Consider the following 20,804-nt stretch of genomic DNA (forward strand, 5'->3'; position numbering starts at 1 on the left):
TTCTCGTCCGCCATGGGAGGCCGTCGGGATTTGCGAGGCTGGTCTTGCAAAGGTTCAACCAGTTCAAGCCCTAACTCCTTATATCCCGACCTTGTTGGGGACATGCAAAGAAAAACAGAGAAAAAGCAGACCGCTCTGATACCACTGATCCAGATTTAAACAGGAACGCAACAAATTATAGAGATAACCATATACACAAAGATGCAGCGGAAATAATACTTCATTTCATTAATGGAAAATACTGACATATGCTTACAAACAGAAATGGCAATAAACTAGCTAGGGCGATGGTAGCTTATCTCTGAGAAGAGATGTGATGGCTACATGCCTCTGAACTGTTCTGAACTGTATTACAATGAGGCTCGAAGGCCTATTTATTGTTGAGAAACAATGGAAAACCCTTCACATACCGAAACCTAACCCTAGAAGATGAAACGCCAAATTGTGGGCCCCGTTTGGGTAAATTGGTACATCAATTTCCCGGGGTCGTAACTTTGGCATACGATCTCCGTTTGACGCGTACGATAGCTCGTTAGAAAGATCTATCCGAGTACTACCACTTTGGGAGGCAACAAACATAGGGCTCGGTCGCCCCAGAATTCCAAAAAAACGTCGTTTAGGGCCTCAAAACGGCTCCGGAAGTTCAGGACCCGAAAAACTGCTAAAAATAGTAAACTGTGCTACAATTAAGGAAACTGAAAATGCTGAGAAAGACAATGGTGGGGGTCCAGGTGGACCTGGCAGGTGGCCACCAATATCCACCTGGATCAGTTGCTTTCAACATAGCATACCAATCAGAGTCATGCAGTTACAAGCATCAAGCTCAAATACAGTTGATTACGACTATACCAGTAATGAACCATACAAATCATTGAGAAACACTACGACTGGAAAAAAGCCTGCGATACTAGTTCCAACATAACTCTTACTCGATCAGCTTAAACATGGTTACATATTTAGCTCAGTCTATCGTATTAGCTAAGGGTTCATGTCATAAGATAAGAATAGTGATACCTCTATTAAGTACTACAATTTCCATTTAATCTTCCTAACGTTATGGTATCAGTAACAGATACTAGTTAATTACATGATATGTGTGTTATTATCAACCCCATATGTTCTTTGTTGGTATTGTATGAGAATCTTGGTATCCATTTCATGCTGACATTTCTTTAAAGAAAACGAAGTGCCGTGTTTGGAGATTTGTTCGCGGTTTTCTCAGCCCGCCACCACCTTCGGATCTGACTCTGTATGTCTTAGCTTCGAAGATATTTTGCAGAGGAAATCGCAGCTATAGGCTCTTGGGCGGGATACTGCCTACTTTGGCTCTTAAGAATGGGGAGGCGGTGGTTTTTGGGAGCGGGGATGCTAAGAAGAAGAAAAGTCCCTTGAGATTGAAAGCCGAGCCAGAGGATTTTCGCGGCTGTACTCCTCAGTGTAATGATCGAGTTTCACCTGCTAATAGTGGCAGGATTTGGTCATGGGCGTCCATGTTTGACGATCTAAATCCCACTTAAGGGTTCATAGCTTTTTCTTGATAGTTAATGGCGGGCCATTGGAATTAGGATTCTTGTTTCTTTTCTGTCTTGTTTGCAACGCCATCCAAAACAGAGTACTAATGTGGAATGGAAAGCACAGTGTGACCCTTAGATAGATTGTATTTGGAATTGGTTTTGAATTGGATTTAGTCTGTAATGTTGTATTATGAATATTTTTAAGCAGAAGGTCATGTGCAGTGAGAATTTATGCACAAATGACTTGTAACTTGTAAGTCTTGAATATCACAAACATGACAGAGCACAAGTCATGTTTAGTTGATAATGGGTAGGTCAGAAAAACAGAGATAAGTTTGCATCTCCATAGGGCGAGGGTGTACTTGTGAATGCAACTACAGAATTTTGTGAAAGGTTCACTTGTCTGTAGATTGTAGAAATTTGATGGACAACACATCAATTTTAGTTGAAGAGAGTTTCAGTGTATGGGGTAGGTTGTACTAGATTTAATTGTATTGTATATGTTAGCTACCAAACATGTCTCTATGTGTAGACCATATGTAAAATTTCAAAAAATACATTGCAAAGCATTTAACTATCTCCTGTATAATTGCTTGTGATAAACACACAATACCAAGTAAAATATTTAGAAGTATTCAAGTGTAATAAGTTTACTATGTTCCACCAAACATGATGCATAGTTATTGAGTGTCATAAGTTTTTTTGTACCTACAATTTTAATAAAAAAACTCAGTTTACATAGATTTGGGCTTTTGAGTGTGGTTTCTATTGTTCATGGAATGCTAGATGTTATGCTACTCACGTTAAGTTATCTTTGTTTCTTTTTTCAAAAAAGTTATATAGGAATATGTTTACCTTACATGGGCTTCTACAATGACATTTATAGAGTGGTTAGTTGTTTGTTTTTAAAATAAAATACATTTACATGAAATTTTCTAATTCTCTTCTTTTCTGCTTCAGTCATGTCAGCATTTTTAAATACATGTGAATGAATAGAAAGTCTTGTGCTTTTCTTTAAGTATTTCTGCTTTGACATGTTGCTTTGTTCTCTTTTTCACTTCCAGTATAAAGATCTTACATTCCCAGTCTGTACTGTCTCCTATATCTTTTACTCTATTTCATATTTAATAAACTGTACAATATCAATAGCAGCGAAGAAGGTGGCCCGACCTTTTATAAAAATTCAACAATTCCAACTTCATAAATCTATCGGCCTCTCTTTGTACCTTTTGGTACAATTGCTAGTTAATATTTTAATTTTTTTCGAGTGTATGTGTTAAATTTCAGTCGTTTTTAAAATTATATAAACAATTTATTTTAAAACACATTTTTAATTTAATATATTGATTTAAAATTTAATTTTGTAAGTTAATAATTTAATAATCGAAAATTGTAATATATATATATATATATATATATATATATATATATATATATAATTTAATTTTTCAAAATTTAAATTTAATTGTAGAATTGAGGCTTCTGTGATCCATCATAGTTATAAGAAGAATTTCGGCGTAAATCACATATAGAAAGACCTTTGTCGACGCGTTTCGAACCAACTAGTGTGGTTCATCGTCAAGGCAAGTTGAAGAAACAGATCCAGTCTAGCATGTTAAATAGTTCAAGCAGAGACTCCAACGGATTAACGGCTAATTTTGGACTCTAGAACCCAGGTCAAATTTTCATTTATTAAATTAATATTATTATTATTATTTATTATTTTATTTATGGAACCAAGTTAAATTAGGTAAAAATAAATAAAATAAATTAATGGCTAGTTTTTTTTTTTTTAAATTCATTTATTTCTTTAAATTGTTACTTATATATATGTATATTTTAATTAAAATAATAATATTCAGTTGATAAGAAAAGTAAGGATTAATAAAATTATATAAATAAATACCAAGTTAGTATAAAAAGTTAATTTATTTGTTTATTAAATTATTTATTAATTATTATATATATATATATATATATAAAAGAGGATGTTCATAAAAATATATAAATAAATAACATAATTTTAATGGTTGGTATAAAAAGGTAATTTACTTGTAAATTATTTATTTAAAAAAAAAAATTAACAGATATATATATATATATATATAAAAGAGGAATAATAATACTCATAATTATATATATATATATATATATATATATAAATATAAAGAGGAATAATAATACTCATAATTATATATATATATATATATATATATATATATATATTAGTTGAGATTATATTTACTAATATCAATTAGGAAAAAAAATCAAACGGGAAGAGCAACATAGAAACAAAGAAGGCGAAGGACTGGAAAAAAATCCAATAGAAAACCAAAGATCAAGGAGGAAAAGGAAGAAAGGAAGGCACCAGGGGGAACGACGAAAGCGCAAAAGATAAAAAGGGGGGGGGGGGGAGGGGAAGAAACACTAAGACGAAAGGGCAGGGATCCAACATCTACTGATCTTCCAGCCGTCATCTCTGTTGAGATTGTTAGGCCTTCTTTCAATTTCAATAGCTTCCCTGAATTTACGATTATGGAACTGAGCAACTTTGGCAACAACCTTGGCCTCCTCTATACAGACTTGATGCTTGGTCTTATCCACATGCTCTGCTGATGCTGAAGACTTGGTTCTCCCATGTCTCAGGGCAGCTGCATGTTCGCAAATTCTCTGATGGATGGAGCGCCCTGTCTCCCCGATATAGGGTGTCCCACAAGAACAAGGGATCAAATACACACCCTTCATGTCTTTAGGGTCAACAGGATCTTTCACCAATCGGAGGGAATTACGAATGGTGCTGAGGGGCCTGAAGGTTGAGGGAATATCAAACCTCCTAAGGATCCGAGCAATCTTGTCTGTGGTTCCTTGAACATAGGGAAGATGGACACCTAGTCGGCGCTCCTTTGGTTCTTTCTTAATTAACGCATTTCTAGAGGCTTTAAGGAAAGCCTTCCGACCAAGGCGCCTATTATATCCATTCTCCACAAAGACATCAAGGAGATGGGATCTCTCCTTATCCAAGCACGAGTAGCGAGGGTGTTAAGAACACCTGTCTTCTGAGCCGGGAAATGATGGGAATCGGCATGAAAATACTGCTCAGTATGCGTTTTCTTTCGGAACACAGAGTGGGAGAGAGAGCCGTCCTTATTCTTAGAAATAAGAATATCCAGGAAAGGGAGGCAAACATTGACCTCTTTTTCCATGGTGAACTTAATAGTTGGTTCGAAACGCGTCGACAAAAGTCTTTCTATATGTGATTTACGCCGAAATTCTTCTTATAATTTAAATTTAAATAATTTATTATTTAACTATTTAAATAATAAATTATTTATAAAATATAAGGAAATTATTTTCCTTTATTTAAAGTTAACTTTGGATTATTAGATAAAATTAATGATTTTTTTAGGATAAAAAATTGGAATTATGTGGTCAAATTTTTTTACAAATTTTCAATAAAACTGATAACAGTTTGTGCATCGATTTCCAAGTTCCAATACATCTATATTTCTAATTTATTTTTTTACATGATTTTACCACAATTTCAAAACACTGATAATTCTCCTAGTTTCTAAAGAAACCAACTTCCTCGCATTCCTCCTTTTTCCTGCCAGCTTGGGCCTGCACCTGCATCTCCTTCTCCTTCTTGAGACTGCAACTGTACGATCTGTTGCTTATCAACTCCGAGTTGGAGATTAGAAGATCAGTGTCCATTTTCACAATCCTTCTTTTGAGCGTGGCATCCACATTTTCAAACTTTGGCATTTATAGGCTCGGCGTTCGCTGCCCAATCTTTCTCCAGGAGCTCTACACGATGTGTGAGGAGATCCATCTTGCCCATAAGTATCTTGAACAGAGACTCAACGACCCTTTTCCACCCGGCTAAGTCTTCTATCGAGGATTTCTCAACCTGCGCTTTCCGAGACTCCATCACTATATTTTCCCACCCTATAATGTGTTTACACCAACGCTCTCCACTTACTACATAATCCGAAAGGGGCTACATCCATTTATAAGCCGTGTTTTCCTTCTCCTCCACCATCTTTGTTCATGCCATGATCCCCTGCAAATCCTTGATATGGAGGCCCATTAAATAGTTCTGCTGCCTGATAGATCTTCGGAACCCACTCTTGCATTGAGATGTTGGACATCGTTTACCATGAAATTATAACAATGTGGAGATAGTGAGTCATGACACTCCAATAAAAATAAAAACACTTCATTTTAAAAGATTTAGAGCCATTTCAAAACTTATCATATGAAAAGATAAGATATGTAAAATAATACCAACAACACTTGGCATATACTAAACATATGCATTAGTTCATGTATATGCATTATATTTTTTAGTGCTTAGCATAAAAATAACATTAAAAAAATTATTAACAAAAAAATATTTATTATGTAATGGTAGATATAAACAATTAAAAGTTAATTAAAAAAAATTATAAATCGTTTTCTATTTAATATTAAAAAAAATATTTTATAAACTTTATTTTTGAAAAAATATTCATATAAATTACTAGTTGGTAAATGCAAATAGGTATTGATTCATAATAAAAAAATGAAAATTTACATGCACTTTATCATGGATATTCTTAATATATAAATAAACTTTGTTACAATCATGTGCCAATACCATAGATTATCAATGCACATGTCCAAAAAACCATAATTCACTCATATGTCACTTGTTCATATGAGAATTTTTTTAATTAATCATTTTAAGTTAAAGAGAAAGATAAGTATAATTACTTTGGAGATAAATTCAACTTTTAATTTGTATACACTATTATTAATATTCTAGAATATTTTGTGAAAATTAATTGCTTATAGTTAAATACTTACAGTCAACTAATAATTAAATTAAAAACTTAAAATTCTTATTCTAGATTCAAAAAAAATTACACCTTAATAAATTTAATTGGTAAAAATAAAAATATATTTTAAGATTTAAAAAAAAAAAAATTAACTATCCCAAAAAAAAATACTAGTTAATGAGGTAATTTTCCCACTCATGTTGCGAATGGGTGAGATCATGTCCACAATGTTCAGTTCATACCAAAACCATATTTCAGTTGACGTAAACATTATCAACCACCCTTTCACCGATTGATACGGGCTGGCCGGTACGAAGCACTGGTTAAACAAAACTTGAAATGGCGTGGCGTATATTGCATTGTGCACTCATTCATTTAAATCCGCAAGTTATAATATATTTGTTAAATATTTTCCAAGATGCCGATCAAGTATTGGTGTTGTTAAATATTTTCCAAGATGCTGATCAAGTATTAGTGTCATTATGAAAGAAGGTTCAGTTGGTACATGTAGGCGAACGAGTCAATTGCAGAAAAAGAATTGTATGGCTTACAATTGCAGCCATGATTGTGCCCTCACTAAGAATTCTGAATCGCACCCTCTACCAAATCCAATATCCTTTCCTACCTCACTCTCTGCTTCATCATCTTTACTTAAATGGCTATCAATATTGTACATTAACAGCCCTTGTTTCGGGTGGTTGCCCATCAACGAAGATAGGAAGGAAAGAGGGCTGTGGGTTTGGGCATGGGAAGTTCCATGAGAATCCACTGCATTACCATCCAAATTATTGAGGTTGCCAGCATCAGAATCATCATCAGCAAGGGCAGGCAAGTTTAGGTCCAATAGTTCCACTCTAGCAGGCGGCTGCTGCAGCATAGGGGTCTCCTTGTTGCCACAACCAGTAGTGATACTATCTGAAGCTCTGTTACCCCAATGGCATCTCTTGTGACCACCCAAAGCCTGACCCGAAGCAAAACCCCTGTTACAGATTGAGCATTCATGGATCCTTGGAGTCTTCTTACCTGAAATAGCAGCAGTCTCAATTGTCCTCGTTCCATCTCTGCCTTTGGCACCAGATTCCTTAGTTCTCTCGTTTGCAGGAGGCTTGTGGAAATTGCGAGGCAGTTGAGAGCCTGATCCAGTACTGAGCTCATCAGTTATGTCTTCTTCTAGGCTCTCATTCTCATCCTCTATCTGTGTAAAATCGCCCTTGAACTTAACGTGGCTAGTGCTGTGGCCTCCCAGAGCCCGAGAGGAATGAAAAACCTTGTTGCAGGTGGCGCACTTGTACTTGCCCTTCTTAGCCTCATCATCATCATAAAGCCTGGCATCTTCATTAATTTTCTTAAATTTGACCTTCTTGCTCATGGATTTCGGAAGCTGGGAACCAATATTGGGAAGCTTGAGGGAACCTGGTTCAGGATCTGCAGCTCCAACTTGAAATTGTGGGTTTTGGGCAGTGTTTACTCCACTTGCAAGCTTTACAAGACACAGGGCCAAGTCCTCTTCTTCATTATTGGTTACTGAAACAAATTCTTCATGCGGATTAAATTGGAGTGCATACCTGGGTCTTTTAAATCTCTTTTCCTTCGCCCACTTATCAAACCTGCTTAAATTCCCACTTGGGTGATCAATCTCGATCTCAATCTCAGAATTACTGTCTCCTCTTTTTTCTTCTTCGTCTTGGGTCTCATGTTTATGTGATTCTTCAAGACGGGCATCACCAAGTCTATCTTGATGCGTTTTACAGCAGCAGTTCATGTGAGGAAACAGGCTTTTCCAGGAACGAAAATCCTTCCCACACAGAAACGAATCATCCCAATATGCAAACTGCCAAGTACGCTTGGGATTCCTTGGCAGAGCAAAAATTAGATTTTCCCCATTACCATCCAATCCCTCTTCATCATCTTTCTCCTCCATTGATTGGTCATCCGAAACTCTGGGCCTCTTGCTCTTCCGAAATTCAGATTCAATGAATTTGTCTGCAGGCTTGCGGGCGGGGAGGTGGGCTCTCATGTGACCGCCAAGAGCTCTTCCCGAAATGAATCCCTTGCTGCAAATCTTGCAAAGGTATTTCGAACTCTCAACAGGGTGCTCTCTCCCTTGACTCTGTAACAGCTCCATGGCTTGGGACGTGGGATACAAAATATCCACTGCGGTCATGCTGTAATCTCTACTCCACCTTCAATGCTAAGCTTCCTTTGTTTCCACAAAGTATAAATCAATAAACCTTCCTTTCTCCACACAGAGAGAGTATAATTCAATAAACCAGTGGACTGATAGTGCAAGCAATTCACAGAAGCAATACCTAATCGAGAACGGACTCCAACTATATATCGAAGAAATTGCGTAGGAAACAGGGCTTCTGAATTGAATGCGAATGGTTTGAGCGATGAAATTTGGTTGGATAACTTGCATATAAAGGAATCGCAAGCAAAGAACGAACGTAAACAGAAAGATCATGGAAATGGGCAGTGTCAGAAACAATCTTGAAATGTCATGATTGGTTTTACGGATGGCCGCGAACTTGTTAAATTGTTGTAACATACTTGGTACGATTCTTTGGAATTTAAACCAAAAAAATATCTTTCCCGGAGATGATGCTCGCCCTCAACTCCCACCTGCCCTGTGGATTAAAGTAGATTCTGACGGGGTATGAGGTGTTCGTCATCGATTTGCCAGGCTTACTTTTCAATTTTAAATATCATAAAATAATGACTGGCGTATTGCTTTCCTTTCTTATTTTTTTAGATACAATTTTATGTATTTTGTGTTCCAACCGACGGGGTATACCGTATGTAGTACGTCATAAAGCAACCCAGAAGGGTTGACTTAAGAATGATACTAAATAAGAAAGGAAATTGAATCAGTAATTTAAAATCTAAATTTTTTTTAATAATATATTTAACCATTATTTATTCAATAGAAAATAAAATTTATATTTAAAATCTAAATTATATATTAAAATCAAAATCAAAATTAAAATTTGTTACCATCAATGTAGTTGTTTAAAAGTGTAAAACACCAATCTATAATACCACGGAGCTATTATATCTCATAGTAAACGCTTGCCAAAAGCAACCCAACATTTTACATTTTCTTTTCTTTTACACTGATAAATGACCCTTGGTGGAAGATATATGTTGGCACAAGCTATTCTGTAACAGTTGGCTGTGTACTGGGCACATTTACACATTCTCCCCTCGTCCATAATAAACCAAATCAAAAGCATCATGGTGTATTTTATCTGGGTGGGTCTAGAAGCAATACAAAAATTTCATATCACAAAATGGGAAAATATCACTATTCTGAAGGAACAAGGAGGATGGGGAATTTTAGATATAAAAATCTTTGGATGGGCCCTTATTATAAAATCCCTATAGCGACTACTTTTTAAGGAAGGAATCTAGAGGGACATCATCTCCTCAAAATACCTACGCAAGAAAAAGGGTTGAGGATTGGATAAGGTCAAGACATCTTGGCATAATATCTGGGTCATACATTTGGAGATGCTTTCAAAATGTTAAGGATACGTTTTTACAAAGATTTTGCTGGTCTTTTGGTAGGGGAATCATATCATCATAAGTATGGATAACATTTAGGGAGTTGGTGTTGCACATACGTTAAATGACGACCTTTTGCGGTGTCTTTTTTTTTTTTTATCAAGTAAGAGTAGGACCTTCTATTAAGCTAGCCAAATATACATAATTTACATGAAGCCGCACCCGCTCTGTGAGAGTTCAACAGTCAGCAGGGCAGGCAGAACCGAACCATTCACCCAAAACCAAGAGAAACCTAAATAGGAAAACCGGGGAGAAACCGCCAAACAATTAAGGCACAAGGCCATCTGGTAGTGCTGTCATGCACCAAAAGAACCTGGACTTCCTTGGAAGACGACTCCATCGAACTGGGGGCCACAAAAGGCCACAAAAGACCCGCCGAGGGTCCATAAGAGGTCCCACCACAAACCAAACTTAAAACTATCAAACAGACTCAACGAAAATTAAAAGCATAACACTCTAATCTTTTTTTGGGTCCGACCAACTAGCACAAACAAATCACCACCATTGAATAAGAGACTAAGATCCAACGGTCTTAGTGAATATCGGGAGGACGAGAAGCGCGAGAGTTAACCACCCGATGAGGGCGGTTTTCTCTCACCTCGCTCCACAACATGTCACACAGAGTGGAATCAGAGCCAATCTCAAAAAAACCAGAAACCATTCAGACCCCACCCAATATACCACTTGTGGTTTTGAAATGGTTGTTTCGCGAAAAAGACAAACACGTCCTTTCGCCACGTGATGTCCTTCAATTCCGTCCAGCGGGCATTTCTTGAGCCAATCCAGTCCACCTCGATTCTCTATCAAACACCAGCTAAGCAATATGAAAGTGGACACCCCAACCTAAGGTGCTCTCCGAGTCAATTCTTTCATCATTCAATCAAAAGTACGCCAAACTTTGGAAAACTGCCAAACCAAAGAGGGTTAGACTGTATAGGGTTCTCCATCCTCCCGTCGGTCTTCTGAGTCCCTTCGATCCGTCCTATTAGTCCATAGTTCCATATCCTGGGTTGCCTGACAGAGACAGTCCTCCCACAATTTGCCTGGAGGTAACGAATCCCAGGCATACCTAGAATCCCTGTCCCTATTGGTGACTCCTTCGTTCGCCAACCGATCTGCTAACATGTTAACTTTCCTTTTCACATGAACAAATCTGACAGTTTTAAGGGTTCGCAAGTGAGAGTAGATGCAATAAAAAACCTGGAGAAGCTTCCAATGCTTCGACACTTTATCTGGAGAGGTTCCATTGCATATTTTCTTAGCCGCTCTAATAATCAATTCCAAATCCGCTTCAATTATAACATTGTGTGAATTTGAATCCACCAGGATTTCCAAGCATTGCTCTAATGCCATGAGCTCAGCCATGTTATTAGTGGCCTTCCCCAAGTGGCCATGGAAGATTTGCTGTATTTTCCCCTGATCATCTCTTATGGCACCCCCAAAGCCCGCTAATCCTGGGTTGCCCTTAGATGCTCCATCAATATTAACCTTTAAGAAACCATAAGGAGGGGGCTTCCAAATGTTAACACCTTTATTTATTAGGCTCACTTCCTTTATTATTCCCAGAGGACTGATGGACTGGAGACCCAAGTGAAGTATAATTCTCTCCTCTTGGGGCAGAGGAGGATCTTTAGGAAGGGTCCTCAACAAGCTTCTTACTGTGTCTTTGAGCTGCCTTAGAATTTGATCAATTATGTATTGGGGCATGCTTGTTTTGTTTTTGAAGATCCGACTGTTGCGCTCTTTCCAAACATTCCAGATGACAAAGCCTGGAACCAGAATCCAGGCTTTATTAACAATCTCATTCCCTGAGAAGTTCTTCCTCCAGTTCTTTAGAGTGTTGGATATGTTGAGACTATCCCTATCAGTTTGTCTAAAAATAGAGGCCACCCAGTCCCACACCTTTGAAGTGAAAGGACAGAGGTTGAGAAGGTGTTCAATCATCTCCTCATGTGCGCCACATAGGTAACATTTGGAAGGACTAATGAAGCCTTTCTTAAGGAGATTCTCCCAAGTTAAGATCTTCCTTTGATGCACTAGCCAAATGAATAGCTTTATTTTCATCCAATGAGGGCTTTGCCAAAGTTTCTTCCAGACTTGATCAGGATTCACAAAGTTAAATCATGTGACTTCCTGCTCAGCCTCTTTGACGTTAAAGTTAACTTCGGTGTTCTTTCCCCATCTTAATTGGTCCGATGAGGAGGAAACTAGAGTCCTTCTATGCTCTAGATCCTCAGTAAGAGCATCTGCCTTGGTCTTCAGCGGGCTTTCATCCCTGTATCCTAGATCCTTCCACTTCCTCCATTTTCCATTATTCCTTCCCTGGTCCCAGAAATCTTTTACCAAAACCATACCTTTGCTATATGTGTCACTTTTAAGAGATGCAAGTTCATCCCCATAAAGGTTGGGTTCCTGTTGCCAGTTGTCCTCCCAAAATCAAGTTAGGTCCCCTGCTTGGATTTCCCAAAAACAATGTTGCTGAACAATACTTTTATTATCCCAGGCAAGGTTCCAAATGTGGGAGCCCCTGACTTGCCCTGACATTCTAATGTGATCCTTCTCCTGCCAGTACTTGGCATACTTTTGTTTCCAAAGCTTAGCCCAGGGGGCATTCGGTTCCTTAATCCATCTCCACCAAAGCTTAGCTCCCGAAACTCTATTGAGGGTCTCAGGATTATGGAGCCCCAAGCCACCATGGCTCTTGGGCTTGCAGAGCTTGTCCCAAGCTACTAAAGCCCACTTCTTTTTCTCTTCCCCTCTGCCCCACAGAAAGTCCCTTTGTATGCTTCTTATATGCTGCTTAATACTTTGAGGACTAGGAAGAGCTGAAAACATGTAAATGGGAATGACCCGCAAGACCTCCTATGTGAGCACGAGGTGCCCTGCCAAATTCAGTGACCTACAAGTCCATTTTCTGACCTTGTCCTGAAGTTTATTTAATATTGGCTTCCACACTTTCTTACTTAGAGGTTTGTCAGTAAGAGGAATGCCAAGATATTTGGAAGGTAGTTGTTCCCTTTGAAATCCAAGAATTCTGGTGATGTTTCTTTGAATAGCAATATTAGTGTTAAAGAAAAAAACTTTGGACTTGTTGAGGCTTACCTCTGTGCCTACTGCCATAGCAAAGTCATTTAAGATGTTTTTTATTGCTCTAGCTTCCCTGATTGTGGGTATGCCCTGCAACATTGTATCATCCACAAATTGTTGATGAGTGTTTGCCTCTCCATCCATGGTGAGTTTGATACCCTGTATTCGTCCTTCAGCATTTGCCATTTTGATCGCTCTACCTAGCCCTTCCATCATGAGGACGAAGAGGAACGGTGAGAGTGGATCTCCTTGTCTGAGCCCTCTGGAGGGTGTGAAGGTCCTTGATGGAGCTCCATTAAGCAGTATGGAAAAGCTGGTCGTGGTAACTAATGCCATAACCCATCTTATCCAATTTTGGTCAAAGCCATAGGCTTTTAGAATTGCTCTTATGTAAGACCAGCTTAGTTTGTCATAGGCTTTCGCTAGGTCTAACTGAATGATCATACCAGCTTGTTTGTTGCTTTTGAGAGAGTGTACCACCTCATGAGCTTGGATGATATTATTGAGGATTTGTCTTCCCTCCACATAGCCTGTTTGCTCCTCTGAGATGAGAGAGGGTAGAAGGGGCTTGAGTTTATTGGCTATTACTTTGGAAATAATTTTATACACCACATTACATAAGGCTATGGGCCAAAAACCATCTGGAGTCATGGCATTTTCCTGCTTTGGGATAAGAGCTATGAAGGATGCATTTAGAGCCTTCAGTACCTTTTTGGATCTTCTTGAGTCTTCCACAACCTCGAGGATATCATGTTTGACAGTTTCCCAGCAGGCTTTGAAGAAATCTACATTGAATCCATCCAGGCCTGGTGCTTTTCCATTCTGCATTTCATTAATCACTTCACTGACCTCCTCTTCCGATACTGGCCTGTTGAGATTGTGGTTGTCCTCTTTGGTAACCAGCTGAGGGATATACTGAGTGAAATGGTCAATGAACCTGGATCTATCCTCTAGTGGCTCCTTTGCAATATTGCAGAAGTGTTGTACAAGGATCGATTCCATATCATTGTGAGATACAAGCTCAATTCCTTGAGAATCTTTGATCTTTGTGATTTTTTTGTGTGCCCTGTGAGCCATAGTGGATTTATGGAAGAATTTTTTATTTCTCTCTCCCTCTCTAATCCATTGAATCCTTGATTTCTACCTCCAGAAAATTTCCTCTTGTAAGCATCGATCCTCCCATTCTTCTTGCAAAGAATCAGTTAGTTTTTGCCACTCTTCGGTGAAGCCATCTGTGATATTGATCTGATTGATCTCCTGGATCTTCTACTCAATTTCTCTTTTGGCTTTGAAGATATCTCCAAATTCCTTTTTGTTCCAAGCTTTAAGACGAGATTTGATATGTTTAAGTTTCTGCTGGAGCATGAACATTTTTGTGCCCTGAATGTTCAACTCCTCTCTCCACCATTTATCAATGTTATTAGAGAATTTAGGGTGTGAGAGCCAGGAATTTTCAAACCTGAAAGGTCTGTTTCTCGGTGTGCCCATAAAGGTGGCTTCCAGCTATACAGGCCAGTGATCCGATCCTCCAAAGGGCAGAATGGAGGCTGTTATGGCGGGTCTTGTGAGAAGGAGGTCCTCTGAAATAATAAATCTATCAAGTTTGGAAGCAACTTGAGAAGCCCCTCCCCTTTTGTTGTTCCAAGTGAAGGTTCCATTAATTGTTTCAGTGTCCACTAGTCCCATGTTCATAATGAAGTTCTGGAAGGCCATGGAGTCTCTGCCTAGTTGTCTAGTGCCTCTTTTTTTCTCTGAAAGAGATCTTATCATATTGAAATCACCTGCAACGATCCAGGGCAAAATGGGATGTCTTGCTCTTAGATCCTCCAGGGAGGTGAGAAGCTTGAGTTTGTCTGCTTGCTTTTGAGGTCCATAAACATTTGTAATCATGTATATCTCCTTATCCCCTACAGGTTGACATATCAAGGACAAATAGTTCTTGGATGCTTCAGCATCCAGGATTCCAAATTTCTCTGGATCCCACAACGTGAGAATCCCCCTCGTCGAGTTATTTGCCTTAACCTCTAAGTACTCATACTTGATTAACCACTTATTATGAATACCTCTTATCTTATCCATCAAACATTTTGTCTCCTGAATAAAAACCATGTCTGGTTTTTCTTCTTTCATTCTGTTACTTAGATTTCTTTGTTTCCTTCTATTCCCTATTCCTCTAATATTCTAGGTTCTGAGCTTCATTAAGAAAGATTAGTAAAGGAATAACTGGTAAGATCTTTCATCTTACCTGAGTTGATCAATAGTTTTCCACATTCGTTCAGCAGCTCATTTTGTCTTTTTCTTCCTCTTTTCCTACCTGAGTTCTTTGGAGATTGTGCCTGTGAATTCTCCATCATCTTGACCCCACTTGGCTCCTAGCTTTCATGATTTCTTTTGACTCCAGCTCCCTTCGCTTGTGACCTCCATAGAAAGAGTTGTTGTACTCTGTCATAATCCTCTTTTGGCATGAGTCCACTCCTATGTTCTTTCCTTGTTCTAGAAATTTCTCTAGATCTAGATTTTCCCTATCCAGAATCTCCTGTAGCTCATGGTCCTCTGTTCCCACTTCACTTGGAGTCATCTCCTGGTCCCTACTGATCTCCATCAAGCTTGGTAGATCATCATTTTGCTGGTTGTTTACTGTGATATCCTCCATGTCAGCTACCTTATGCTGCTCCTTTGGTGCGTTCTCCAAGTCCTGGACTGTTTCCTTATTCCCCTCTTCTTCCTCCAGGATCTTGAAGCTATTGTGGCTTGTGTGTTTGTCCTCATTTGTCTTCTTGTGTGGACGTTTCCCCCCTTTCCCTTTGCTCTCGGCCTTTGTGAAACCCTCATGATCTCTATCCACAATAGTTTTCTAGTTACCTTCCATATTGATTGTGGGGCAGTCTCTAAATAGATGCCCATGTTCATGGCATTTGTGGCACCTAAATGGTATGTGCTCATAGTCCACAGTCTGCACCCATTCTTCATCATATACTTCTAAAATTATCGCTTCCGGGAGGGCTCCAGATAGATCCATCTCCACACATATTCAGGCAAAGGAGGTATATCTTCCTTTCAGAGTTGCCTCTGAGATCTTTAGAAAATGCCCCAGCTTGTTGCCTATGGTTTTCAAATATTCTGGTAGCCAATAATCCAAAGGAAGAGAGTATAGTCTGATCCAAACTGGTACTGATGTGAATGTTTCACGTTCCGGGACAAAGTTCATCATCCATGGTTGCATGTAGAGTCCTACCGCAGCATAGAAGTAAGACACCCCTTCAAATACTATGTCTTTGTCCTCTAGGCTTGCAAACACTATTGTGAAGAAGCCCTTAGAACCCAGATGTAAATGTATTTCTCCCTTTGGCTTCCAATGGCTCCTTATCCAGACGTGTAACACCCTCTCCGTCGGCCATAACCCCATGAACTTGCATATGATTGCATGTTCCGTCATATGATCCCTATGTGCTTATATCACTGGATCGCTCAATACGACTTGAGGAATAATGCTTGAATTGGGTTTGTAGACCCCAGACGTCCTTATGGAAGCCGGTCTTTCACTGCTGCCTCCTTTCTCCTTTTCTTTACTCGTTTCCTGTTGATTCTCTTCCTAATCCTGTTGTCCATTTTTTCCAGATGTCCCCTTGCTTCGTGCTTCTGAAATCTTCTCCAGAGGTTTTTTGAACTGCTTCTTTCCTGCTTCCTTACTTCCCTCTATGACTACCTGACTGTAGGAGGGAGCAACACTCCCCCCTGCGCACCCCGCCATGGTCCCCTGACTCAAAACCCTAGCTCCAACTCCAACCCTAGCTCCGCCGGGGATAGAAACCAACGAATTTTCTTCACCAAAGGTGAGCGGGATTCTCTAGATGCATTGATCGCAATTCACCAATTAGCGCCTTTTGTGATGTCTTCACTCTCATGGATTTTTCCTATTAGAACAAACCATTTTGGTTAGCATGGGAGCTTTCTAGTTTGGAAACAGGTAAGGGAGATGGGTCTAGAAGGAACATATATTGTGGAATGGGAGGGCTTCATACAGTCTCTTAGAACTGTGGGACTATGGAAAACTAAGTAGGGGCCCCATAGTCCCTGGGCCGGCAAGATGCGATCTAACATGGCGAAGGTGGTTGACACTTACAAGTATCTAATTCACTCTTTAAGAGAATTCAACCATCCTTGCTGGTTCTCCAAGATCTGGAAACTTGATGTCCCTAAAAATATTATTCTTTTTGTTTGGGTGGTTTAGAGGAACAAAACCTTACCGAGGAGAATCTATGTAAGAGGGGTTTTAATGGACCAAGGAGATGCCCACTGTAAAGGGTCTACATTGAAACTAATGTCCATCTTTCTGGAATTCCGTATTGCTATCATGGTCTGGGATGGTATTTTTTCTTCGTTGAATCTGTCTTGCAAGAGATTTGGACACATTAAAGAATGCATCCAATGGTTGTTGGAGTGTGGTGGTAAATTTTTGGTTATTCCACATTATGTATTTTGGGAAATTTGGAGTGCCAAGAATGGACACATTTTTTAGGGACTTTAGTTTTCAACTCACCGAATCATATATATAAAAAAATCATGGTTGGAGAATATCAAGACTCCTGGTCGGCTTATTTGATATCATTTGCACAGGTTTCATCCTCACCCATTGTTATACCCAGCCGCATATTTCAATGGTGTTGCACAGAGGAACCAATGTGGTTGTGGAGTTTTGCTTCGTGTGGACTAGATCTGTCACTATAAGATACATTGGAATGGACTAGATCTGTCACTATAAGATACACTGGAATGGTGGCCCAGGCACAAACACAAGGGCATAAGTCCTGACACTCTGGGGACTTCTTCGGTTTTCTAGACAATTGTCCGTCGAATCCTTAAATGTATATGGGGACTCATAGGTGCTAATTGAGGGGATGTTGACTAATTTAGATTTCTCTCTTCCCCATCTCTATGCATGGATGTCACAGATAAATATCCTCATGAGGTCATTTACTTCAATCACCTTCCAAATATTTTCCAGGAGACAAATGTGACAACATATTCTTTGTCAAAGAAAGGGCTCTTGGCAAACATATGATATATGCATTATACACATCCGGAATTTGATAACATTAGAGTGGAGGGATCTATTCCCCTTCCTTAGCATTTTTATTATTACCTTCCTTATTATATGTTGAAGTGTGGTCATATATGTTAGCTCCCATAACTGCTGCCGAGTCGGCTCCCTTAACGGCTCCGATGATTAGGAAACCATCTTCCTCCCATTCCAAAAATTCTAGAAATCAACTGCAGTCATTTCCTTAAATTACAGAAACTATCTTCAGTTAATTAATTTCTTGTTGGGAGCTCTTGGAGTGGTCCATTACTCCCTCTACAGTTCTCTATCATGTTCTGTGGAACACTTGACACATAGCCAACAGAAGCTTGATGGAAGCTTGGCTATAAATACTTCTGTTTGGTCCCCAAGCTCACTAACTCAATCCCCTTCAGCCTACACCATCAAGTTAGAGTGAGAAGAGCTTGGAAGTGCCACACAGATGAGAGTTTTTTCTTGGTGAATTTTTGTTAATTGGCAGAGTGTAAATCCAAGCCGAGAACAGACTAAAGGTTGAACGTGAACTTCTCTAAGTTTCACGCCAAAGTATTAAATACTCGAAAGAGTTTGTGTTTTGTACTAGTTCTTGTTCACATGAGTTTACACACAGATATTTGACCTCAACTGTTGTTGTTTTCAAGTATCTGGTGGTAATGCAGAACATGCCAAGCTTCGGAGATCTCTTGCTATATTAACCGATTCTTTATACATATTTTGGTTCTCTAGTTACGAGGCACGATTTTGGAATCTTTATCTTTGTCGGCACTGCAAAACCAAAAGGAAGTGGTCTGTATGATTTATGCATGAGAACGATTTCAGGCAGCCAGTTTGCAAGTTGCGATTGCGTTCATGGTGTTAATGTGCCCACATAGTGACCTACTGTTTTTCTGATTCACTGACAAGAAGTGGACTGCCTCAAGATTGGAGTGAGTAGCATCAATGGCCGGAGGTATGATTTATTGGGCATTAAAGTTTTTTCGATTCTTTTAAGTATTTATTCCGCATTATAGAATCATTATTTATGCTAACATTTGGTATCAGAGCAATTTTTATCTCTTCCTTGGTGTTTATAGACATGCTCTATTTGGCTCAATGCCATATTTAGAGGATTTTCTGAATTAAGGCATTTATTTGGAAATTTTGGTAATTTTTGCGAGGCCACTGGAATATATTTTATCCTACAGTCGTTAGTGTCGTTATTCAAATGTCTGGAGAAAATTAACATACTCTCTAGAAGCTGGTGTTAGGCCTCAATACTTATTTGTGGCTGTTGTGGAGCACCTAAGCTGTTGTGCTAATGTGGCTGTCTAATTCTAATACGCATATGGAACTCCTCGTCATAAACAAAAAGGTTACAATTAGTTTACAATTGGAAACACCGCTTGAATAGAATATTCTATATTGGTACATTGCCATACATAACCGCAAAGCTTTGCCTTTGAGCTAATCAGGTTTATTGATACTGCTTATGACGTATTAACTATTAACAACGTGTTTGTGTCAGTTATGAAATTTTAAATCTGAACATTAGGGATTGAGTATGTTCGTTGCTGGGTTGTTGTGCAAATTTATTAATTATGCTCATATTTAATTTGCATGAATTGATTATTTCTGCTCTAATTAATACATGCTATTTTGGATGAGTATACGAGACCCATCGTTGAATGTTATGCATGAATATTATAGTTTTATTTATGCAATTTATATTATCATATCAAGTTAATTTTTATGCATAAAAGAAATAATGTTTAGTGATCCATATAATTTTTAATTGATTAGAGAATAGCCACAACATCTCCAATTAAATAATATTATATATTATGATTGATTAGGATCACATAAAGAATATTTAGACATTAATTGTAATTAATTATACTAAATATAATAAATTTTATCCCACAAGAATTTTTATTATATTTATATAATTAATTAGGATAAAATATTCATAACTTACCCACAAGAATTATGAATTAATAGTTTTATCATAAAGTTCAAATCTAAGATAGAATTTATATCAAATTATAATCATAATATACCCTTTAGAATTATGAATTAAGTGAATAATTTGATAAATTCTATCATAAAGAATAATTGAATCTGCTTGAATTGGAAATTTAGCCCACAAGCAATTTTTATGTCATTAGATTCAATTTTAAGCATGATTTACATTGGTAAAGCATGAAATTTTATTTTTAGGCCTCAATTTTTAACATAAGCATGTGATCTTTAATTTTATGTAGTTATACAACTTGCAAATTTCTCTGAAATTCGTTGTGATATCCCTGAACTTAAGGGAGATAACTATAAGGTTTGGAAGGAGAGGGTTCTCTTTCATTTGGGGTGGATGGACATAGACTATGCTATTAGGAAAGATGAACCATCGACACTCACTAATACTAGCACTGCAGTGGACATCACAATTTATGAATGATGGGAACGATCTAATTGCCTAAGCATGACGTTCATTAAGACTAAAATTTCCGCTGGTATTCGTGGTTCTGTTGATCATCATGAAAAGGTCTGAGACTTGTTGAAAGCCATTGATGATCAATTCGTCACTTCAGACAAGGCACTAGTAAGCACCCTAATCATGAAGTTCTCATCCCTAAGGCTCACTAGTGTGAAAGGTGTACACGAGAACATCATGCAAATGAGGGACATTATGGCTCAATTGAAGAAACTCGTGGTTGAAATATCAGAGTCTTTCCTGCTGCACTACATCCTGAACACCCTTCCGTACCA

At 38.3% G+C, this 20,804-nt stretch overlaps 1 protein-coding gene across 1 annotated transcript; it reads right to left on the bottom strand.

Moving 5' to 3' along the window:
• Window positions 1–6,837: 6,837 nt before the first annotated feature.
• LOC149231703 (uncharacterized) lies at window positions 6,838–8,749 on the bottom strand. Its single transcript, XM_089376347.1, has one exon. It carries the CDS (start codon window positions 8,493–8,495, stop codon window positions 6,879–6,881), a length of 1,617 nt encoding a protein of 538 aa, XP_089232473.1. The 5' UTR covers window positions 8,496–8,749; the 3' UTR covers window positions 6,838–6,878.
• Between the last annotated feature and the right edge of the window lie 12,055 nt (window positions 8,750–20,804).

Source organism: Pinus tabuliformis, chromosome J (assembly GCF_031772625.1).
Source record: "Pinus tabuliformis cultivar Carrire ecotype Pingquan chromosome J, CPIR1, whole genome shotgun sequence".
Classification (NCBI taxonomy): domain Eukaryota; kingdom Viridiplantae; phylum Streptophyta; class Pinopsida; order Pinales; family Pinaceae; genus Pinus; species Pinus tabuliformis.